The 9264-nt window shown below is 43.4% G+C and overlaps 1 protein-coding gene across 1 annotated transcript; it reads right to left on the bottom strand.

The window, feature by feature from the left end:
- Nucleotides 1–1892: 1892 nt before the first annotated feature.
- Nucleotides 1893–3749, bottom strand: LOC138889695 (uncharacterized). Its single transcript, XM_070173029.1, has 3 exons — nucleotides 3176–3749; nucleotides 2389–2551; nucleotides 1893–1992 (listed from the first exon to the last, which is right to left on the bottom strand). Exons 1-3 carry the CDS (start codon nucleotides 3747–3749, stop codon nucleotides 1893–1895), a joined length of 837 nt encoding a protein of 278 aa, XP_070029130.1.
- Between the last annotated feature and the right edge of the window lie 5515 nt (nucleotides 3750–9264).

The raw sequence follows: 9264 nt of genomic DNA, 5'->3' as shown, positions 1-9264 counted from the left end.
GGAAAGTTCATCGGGTTATGCCGGAAAAGAAAAGGTCCTCGGGTTATGCCGAGGAGGTCCACGGGTTATGCCGAGAAAGTCATCGGGTTATGCCGGAAAAAAGAAAAAGGTCCTCGGGTTATGCCGGGGAGGTCCACGGGTTATGTCGGAAAAGAAAAAGGTCCCCGGGTTATGCCGGGGAGGTCCACGAGTTATGCCGGGAAAGTTCATCGGGTTATGCCGGAAAAGAAGAAGAATAAAAAGGGTCCTCGGGTTATGCTAGGGAGGTCCACGGGTTATGCCGAGGACAACTAGGGAGTGGAGCCCTATGCTATCGTGATTTTGAATTTTTCTCCTTCTTCTTTTCATTTCATTTTTTTGTTTTATTTAAGTAAATGAGTAAAAATGCGGGAAAGAATTTAGAGGAGACTTCCATTTTGGATTATTTTTGCCTCAAAGCTATTTCTAGCCTTGCGCAGTTTCTGTTTGGTTGCACCTGCTTCTTGCAAGGTTTCTTTGGATTGCACCTGTTTCATGTTTTCAAACAAAGAACAATTGTTAGTTTGAAAATGGTGGTTGGTTTTGTGGCCTTGATTGTTTTTGATCACTTTATCTCGGCCCAACTCTTTTGGTGATAACCCCTGTTGTTCACTGGTTTTTCTGAAGATTGATCTCTCTCCTAAAACTGAGGAACTCAACTTTTCAAAATTTCTCATGACGGCTCAACCGTATAGGGCTTTGGCCCTTTCACTTTATTCTGCCTCTAGGGGCTTTTGACTTTGGATTTTTTTTCATTTTCAATAACTCTAATTTCAGAGCATCAGCCATCATGGCCAGTCGGGATCGACTTGATGCACCCGCTGAGGCTGGGTACTTTTCTTTGGACTTGGCTTTTATTAAGCAGAACCCTGTAAAACCAATCTTGCCACCTTTTCTTTGTATTAGTCTCGGAAATAGAGTTAGACCGAAAGGGATTCAAGGAAAAGTAAACAAAGGACAAGAAAATGAATTTAAGGAGAAGTGTCCCTCTCGGGGAGGAAAGAAGGACTTATCTGGGGTGCATGCAGACTTCAATAGACATGACATGCTTCTTGGACTGGATACCCGATCTGCACAACTATCCAACTTCTCATAAACCCATTGCGACCCGTGTTTAAAAACCAAGAAACCTTGCCAGGACACTTTCAATACCAATGGTGGTGAGGGGTTTCTTCTTTTCGATTAACGGCGCCCTTTGCGGGTTTTCGCCAATCGACCTCTCTCATTTCTCTTCTCACCATCGCCTTATAGTGCTCTTTTACGAGTTTTCACTAACAAGACTCTCTTATTTTCAATTTCTCTGCTCACCATCGCCTTATGGTGCCCGTAGGTTTTCACCAATAAGACTCTCTCATTTTATTTCTCTCATCTTGATTACATCGGATCCAACCAACTGCGTTCTCTGATTTTGAAAACCTTTCACTGATTGATCGGAAGGACTTGAACAATGTTTGGGTAAAAAGAACTTGGATGGAATTACAACTTTGGAACCGTTCAGGCGGGATCATCGTCGAACCATTATAACATCTGCCCTAGTTTTACTTTTGGGAGAATTTGGATTTTTATTTTGGTGTGACTAAACCCCAGAGAGAGGCTGCCTACGTATCCTTTTGGAATCAAGTCGAACGTAGTTCAGGGAAACATTTTGTTTTTGTTGTTTTTGTTTTTCTTTTTCATTTTCTTTTTTTTTCTTTTTTTTCATCATTTCATTTTTTTCATTTTTTCATTTTTTTCCGAATATCTTTTAAGTTCCAAAGAGGGTAATGGAAGGAAGGTAACCGACTCAAAGGGTTAGCGAAAATTGGAGTGTTTGGGGTAGCGAGAATGAAAGCCTTCGTCATCCCAATCGGATAAATGCTATTGCTGCAAAAGGATTAGACATAGTATCTTTTGACTGCATCTGCATTTACAGCTGTTTCAGGGTCATTTCCTTCAATGCCTCCCAGATATAATGCCCCTTTTGGCAACAATTTTCTGATAATGTATGGACCATTACAATTGGGAGGAAATTTTCCTTTTGCTTCCTGATGATAGGGGAGAATATGCCTTAAAACGAGTTTCCCCACTTCAAAGTTTCTAGGTCGCACTTTCTTGTTATAGACACGGGCCATTCTTTGTTGATATAACTGCCCGTGGCAGACTGTGGCCATTCGCTTTTCATCAATCAGGGTTAACTGTTCCAGACGGGTTTTGACCCACTCACTGTCTTCAATTTTAGCTTCAACAATAATCCGGAGGGAAGGGATTTCAACTTCTGCTGGTATTACGGCTTCTGTGCCATAAACCAAAAGGTACGGGGTTTCTCCGACCGATGTGCGCACAGTGGTGCGATACCCCAACAATGTAAAAGGCAACTTTTCATGCCACTACCTGGTACTTTGAATCATCTTTCTCAAAATCTTTTTGATGTTCTTGTTTGCTGCTTCGACGAGACCATTGGCTTTGGGACGATAAGGAGTAGAGTTCCGATCCGTTATATTGAATTGTTCACATATTTCCCTCATCAAATGACTATTCAAATTTGCAGCATTATCTGTAATGATAGTTGCAGGAATACCAAAACGACAGATGAGATTGGAATGCACGAAGTCTACTACAACTTTCTTGGTGACAGACTTGAGAGTAATTGCTTCAACCCACTTTGTGAAGTAGTCGATAGCGACCAATATGAATCTATGTCCATTTGAAGCTTTTGGCTCAATCGGCCCAATGACGTTCATGCCCCAGGCAACAAATGGCCAAGGTACTGACATGGGATGCAGTTCTGTAGGCGGTGTATGAATCAAATCACCGTGCACCTGACATTGATAACATTTCCGGACGAAACTGAAACAGTCTTTTTCCATAGTCATCCAGTAATAGCCCGCTCGAAGGATTTTCTTTGCTAAAACATACCCGTTCATGTGGGGTCCACATAGTCTTACGTACACTTCATACATGATACTTCCAGCCTCTTCGACATCAACACATCTTAACATGTTGAGGTCCGGAGTCCTTTTGTACAAGACATCACCGCTCAGGAAGAAACCACTTGCGTGGCGTCTAATGGTTCTCTTTTGGTCCCCGCTGGCTTGCTCGGGGTACTCTTTAGTTTTCAAAAATCTTTTGATATCATGATACCATGGCTGCATACTTAGTTCTGCCTCAACCGTATTACAGTAACCGTGCTTTTCCCAGATTTGGATTTCCAAGGGATCAATGTGGGCATTGCCTAGGTATGGCAGCATCGAGGCCAAAGTAGCAAGTGCATCAGCTAGTTCATTGTGACAATGAAGGATGTACCTGAACTCTATTGACTTGAATCGCCTGCTAATCTCTTCCACATGTTGCCTGTAGGGAATAAGTTTGACATCTCGAGTCTCCCATTCTCCTTGGGCTTGTTGGATAATCAGATCCAAATCTCCCATGATTAACAATTCTTCGACATCTTGGTCAATTGCCATGCTCATACCCATAATGCAGGCTTCATACTCGGCAGTGTTGTTTGTGTAGAAAAATCGAAGCCGGGCTGTGGCTGGATAATGCTGATCAGTGGGTGAGATCAAGATTGCCCCAATTCCAACACCTTTTACGTTTACCGCTCCATCAAAGAACATTTTCCAAGCATTAGTATCTTCAGATATTGCCTCAACTGAATTTACCTCTTTATCAAGGAAGTAGGTGGTCAAAGGTTGGTATTCATCATCAACCGGGTTTTCCGTTAGGTGATCTGCTAACGCCTGGGCTTTCATTGTCGTGCGAGTAACGTAGGCTATGTCAAATTCAGTGAGTAGGATCTACCACTTTGCTAACCTCTTGTGGGCATTGGCTTCTGGAATATGTACTTTAAAGGGTCCAACCTGGTAATGAGGTAAGTGGTGTAGGCCAACAAGTAATGCCTCAGCTTCTGAGCAACCCAAGTCAGAGCGCAGCAAGTTCTCTCCAACAAGGTATATTTAGCTTCGTAACTTGTGAACATTTTGCTCAAATAGTAGATTGCTTGTTCTTTCCTCCCGATCACGTTATGTTGCTCGAGGACACATCCGAAAGAGTTCTCCAAGACTGTCAAATACAAGAACAGAGGCCTTCCCGATTCAGGTGGGACCAAGATTGGCGGGTTCGACAAGTATTCTTTGACTTTGCCAAAAGCTTCTTGGCACTCGTCTGTCCATTTAATTGCTGCATCTTTCTTTAGCAGCTTAAAGATGGGTTCACATGTAGACGTCAACTGGGCAATGAATCGACTGATGTAGTTCAATCTTCCTAGCAAGCTCATAACATCTTTCTTGGTTCTTGGAGGAGGCAGATCTCAAATGGACTTTATCTTTGTTGGATCTAACTCGATGCCCCTTCGACTGGCTATGAATCCCAAGAGTTTCCCAGACGGTACCCCAAATGCACATTTGGCTGGGTTTAACTTCAAATCATATTTACCCAGCCGCTTAAAGAATTTTCTCAAATCCTGAACATGGTCATCCTGGGTCTTGGACTTGATGATCACGTCGTCCACATACACCTCTATCTCTTGGTGCATCATATCATGAAAAATGGCAGTCATAGCCCTCATGTAGGTTGGCTCGGCGTTCTTTAGACCAAAAGGCATGAACCTGTAACAGTATGTGCCCCAGGGTGTAGTAAAAGTCGTCTTTTCTACATCCTCTTCTTCCATCAACACCTGATGATATCCTGCGTAACAATCCACGAAGGACTGTATCTCATGTTCGGCGCAATTATCAACAAGGATGTGGATGTTCGGCAAAGGGAAATTATCCTTAGGACTTACTTTATTCAGATCTCTGTAATCCACACACACTCGAGTTTTCCCATCTTTCTTTGGAACTGGAACTACGTTGGCTAACCATGTGGTGTATTGAATCACTCGGATCACCCCCGCTTTCAACTGTTTCGTGACCTCTTCTTTAATCTTGTCACTGATATCAGTTTTAAACTTTCTTTGCTTTTGCTGGACAGGGGGATAATCAGGGTAAGTTGGCAACTTGTGAACCACCAAATCGACACTCAGTCCTGGCATGTCGTCGTATGACCAAGTAAACACATCTTTGAATTCAAACAAGAGTTGGATCAATGCATCCCGAGTTTTTTCATCCGTGTGAATGCTTATCTTGGTTTCCCTAACTTCTTCAGAACTACCCAAATTAACTGGCTCAGAATCATTTAAGTTTGGCTTAGGTTTATTCTCAAATTGTTCCAATTCTCGATTTATTTCCCTAAAAGCCTCTTCTTCATCATATTCCGGTTCTTGGTTCATTATTTCATAGTTAGACAGTGTGTTTGAATCTGGGCATGAAGTTTGCAAGCATGTCATGTTATTTAAAGCTGCATTATTAGAACTGAAAGAAGAAATAAAAGAGAAAAATAACAAAAATATAGAAAGAATAAAGAAATATGAACGATGAAATATTGATTTCATTTCTTTGAATTTAAAGATAACAGGGTTTACATTGGGAATTAAAGACAGGAAACTAAAGAAAACATCCGAGTTACACCATGAAATAACTCGTGATGCAGAAAAAGTGGTAGGACTGGACTACCGGGATTCCCGCCTTATTGGGAATGGAGTAGCCTTCCAATTTTGCAGTTTGGCACTGGGTCCCATGTATAGCACCTCAGCGGTGCTTGAGCCTTCCCCTGGTTGGACCATGTGGGTTTCATACAGCATCTGCCTCATATCCCTACAAATTTCTTCAATTTCCTCGGCCGTAAAGGCCTCATATTCCTCTTCCTCATTGTACTTAGGCTTGACAAATGTCCTATATAGATACGGAATCGGCTGAGGCAAGGCCCAACCATTGTTCTTTATTTCATCCGCCCATTTTCCATCAGCTGATGTGGGTTGGAAACCTACCTCAAAGAACTTCTCACTAGCAGTCTGGGTGATAGGTTCAGTAATTCCTTGCAATGAAGTCCCGAGCCCCTTCCCGGGTTTGTAACCATGTCTGATCATTTCTTTGGCAACCATAATTGACGCATTTGAGAGAAAGGGTTGAGGGAACGGGTTTCCTTCTTCGCATTGGTCCGCGACCACAACCTCAAAAGCTTGATAGACTATATGTTCACTTCCTTTTCTAGCTTCAAGACAAGGGACTGACGGGTCTCGGTAGATCGATTGCTCATCTTCCCCGTGAACTACAATCTTCTGATCTTCATGTTCGAATTTCACCATCTGGTGGAGAGTAGAAGGCACAACCCCCGCCGTGTGAATCCACGGTCTTCCCAAGAGGAAATTATAGGAAGTATCCATGTCCAAGACCTGAAAGGTCACTTCGAAATCCACCTGGCCGATAGTCAGAAACAGATCAATCTCGCATATTGTATCTCTCTTTATGTCGTCAAAGGCATGCACATGGATGTTGTTGGTCTGATTCTCTCAGTACCAATTTCCATTCATTGTAGAGTTGAGAGAGGGCAAATATCTACCCCAGAACCACCATCTAGCATGACCCTTTTCACATAATACCCCTTGCATTTAACTGTCAGGTGAAGGGCTTTGTTGTGTGCGGCCTCTTCCGGGGGCAAATCATTCTTGCTGAAAGAGATTTGATTGATTGCAAAAAACTTTTCCGCCATCCTCTCTAGCTGTTCCACCGTGGTTTCAATGGGTACATACGCTTCATTAAGAGTTTTGATTAACACTTTTTGATGTTCAGTTGAGTTCATTAGCAAAGACAATAGGGAGACTTGAGTAGGAGACTTTTGGAGCTGGTCGATTATCTCGTAGTCTGCCATTTTCATTTTTTGGAAGAGCGCTTCTGCTTCTTCACCACTCACTGGCTTCTTAGGCGGGAAACGCTTCTTTGTGTCATTATTCACTTCCTCCAGATTAAGGTACTTCTCAAGACGGGTTATTTTCCTTAACTTCTCCCGAGATCTCTTTGCCTTTGTAATTTACTACCGCCTTGTTGTAGTTCCATGGAACGGCAGTGGGATCTGTCATGGGCCTTTGCGGTGTGCGGCCAATAACCACGAGCTCATTCAGCCTTGATGGAATTATTGGCCCCCGCACCATGTAGGTCCCCTTGGGCACATACATTTTAGCTCCCTTGTTTAGCTCAAACCTTCTAGGAGGACTCAATGACATGTGTTCTTTCTTTCAACCTCAGGGGACATAGAGAACGACATCTTCGAGGGCGCTGTCCCAGCTTTGGTTTCCTCTTTCTTTTCTGTACTCTGAGGGGTTGGTATACTCTTCCCCTCCCCTTTGTCTTGTTTTATGACAACTTTTGGTTTCTTTTCCATATCGGCTATGGCAATGATGGCTTTTAGAGCTGGGTCAAACTTTTTATCTTCGCAAATCATTCCAATAACCGACCCGTTGTTGTGAGCTGGTAATGGATTGTTAGTTACATTAGGAACATCTTCGTCCCTTAGCACTATTCTCTTTTGTTCTATCAGGTCTTCCACAGCCCTCTTCAAGGTCCAACAATTATCTATACTATTCCCTTCTGCCCCTGAATGATAGGCACACTGGGTGCCAAGTTGGTAAGAAGGTGACTCTGGGTTTTGCCTATTCGGGGGTACGGGTTGCAACAAACCCATTTGGACCAATTTGGGGAAGAGGCTAGAATATGCCTCACCAATGGGTGTGAAGTTTGTTTTCCTTGGTGGCTCCCATGCACGGGCGTTGTAAGGGAAATTATTTTGTGGAGGTTGGGGATTATACTAGGCTTGGTGAGGAGATTGATTTCTGGGAAATGGAGCTCGGTTTTGATTGAATCGTTATTGTGGCCTAATGTATGGTTGTGCATTCATCACTACATATGGCTGAAGATCCATAGCATAGGCCGCATCTTGATGGGGATAGTAGTGTTTTAGGGTTCTTTAAGAGAAATGAGGTCTGGGTAGACGGGGTTTTATTGCACTTGAAGTTTCCATTGCTGCTTCTTCCTTCTTCTTTCGGTTTGCTACTCCTCCAGACCCGCCTTGGATTGCTTGGGAGGTAGCCCTTATAGCAGACTGACTCAAGATTTGCCCTATTTTCAACCCATTTTCAACCATTTCACCGATTTTGATGGCTTCGGCAAATGGCTTACCCATCGCAGACATCATGTTTTGATAATAATCAGCCTTTTGGGCTTGAATAAAGACACTAACAATCTCTGTCTCGTCCATTGGAGGCTCGACTCTGGCTGCTTGTTCGCGCCATTTGACAGCATACTCTCGGAAGCTCTCCGAGGACTTCTTATTTAGATTTGACAATGAATTCCTATCAGGGGCAAGGTCGATGTTATATTGAAACTGCCTGACAAAGTCCCAAGCTAGGTCATCCCAGATATGCCAGCGAGATATATCCTAATCAATATACTATTCCGAAGCGATGCTGACCAAGCCCTCTCCAAAGTAGGCCATGAGTAGTTCTTCTTTTCCATCTGCTCCCCGCAGTTGGTTGCAGTATCTTTTGAGGTGGGCAATGGGATCCCCATGCCCGTCATATTTTCAAACTTCGGGGTTTTGAAACCCAAGTGTAGATGTACGTGCAGGAACATGCACAGGTCGGCGTAAGATACGCTCTTTTGTCCACTCAGACCCTGTATATTTTTGAGACTTTGCTCCATGCTTCTCATCTTTATGGTAATCTCCTCTTGTTCAGGGGTTTTTGCAATTTTCTCCTGCCCTGCAGTAAACTCATACCGAGGTGGCTGAGGGTAATCATTGGTAGTAAACTAGGTTGGTTCCATTGGGAAAGATGGTGCTTGAAAGGTGAAAGGGGATGGATCGAAGCTAAGCCTGGGTAGAGTAGGTTGTGCCATAGCTGAACAAGGTGGCACAGTGAATATGTTTGAAGTCGCACCTGAAGTTAACACCTGGGGGAGAGCCTCAAAAGGTGTTCCCGCAAAGTGGGCGAAATGGTAGGATATCCCAGTGGGATATTTGGATAACTTATGGGGATGTTGGAGGTCCCACTTGCCCTAGGAAACAACTCAGGGAATCCGGGTATCGCACTTGGTGGTTCTTTTCTGTTTCCCCAGGCGTCCCATATTTTCATCATGCGGAGACGCAAAAATCTATTTTCCTCAATAGTTGCTGACTCATAAATTGGGATGGCCGAGATCGGACTATCCTCCGGAATAGGAACTATTGGCAGAGGAATCTTCGAAGACATTTCAATGCTTCCTTTTGACCTCGTAAAGTATGGATGTGAAGCCAAACTACCACAAAACCAACCACCTTACTATAGAACCTGGACTTAACAGTAGACAACAAACCGATCAGTTTGAAGCAAATAACACATAGGTAATCGCACGTTGG

Source organism: Nicotiana sylvestris, chromosome 4 (assembly GCF_000393655.2).
Source record: "Nicotiana sylvestris chromosome 4, ASM39365v2, whole genome shotgun sequence".
In the NCBI taxonomy this organism is placed as follows: Eukaryota; Viridiplantae; Streptophyta; class Magnoliopsida; order Solanales; family Solanaceae; genus Nicotiana; species Nicotiana sylvestris.
The sequence above is the reverse complement of the archived record's forward strand: the minus strand, read 5'-3'. Positions and strand labels throughout refer to the sequence as shown.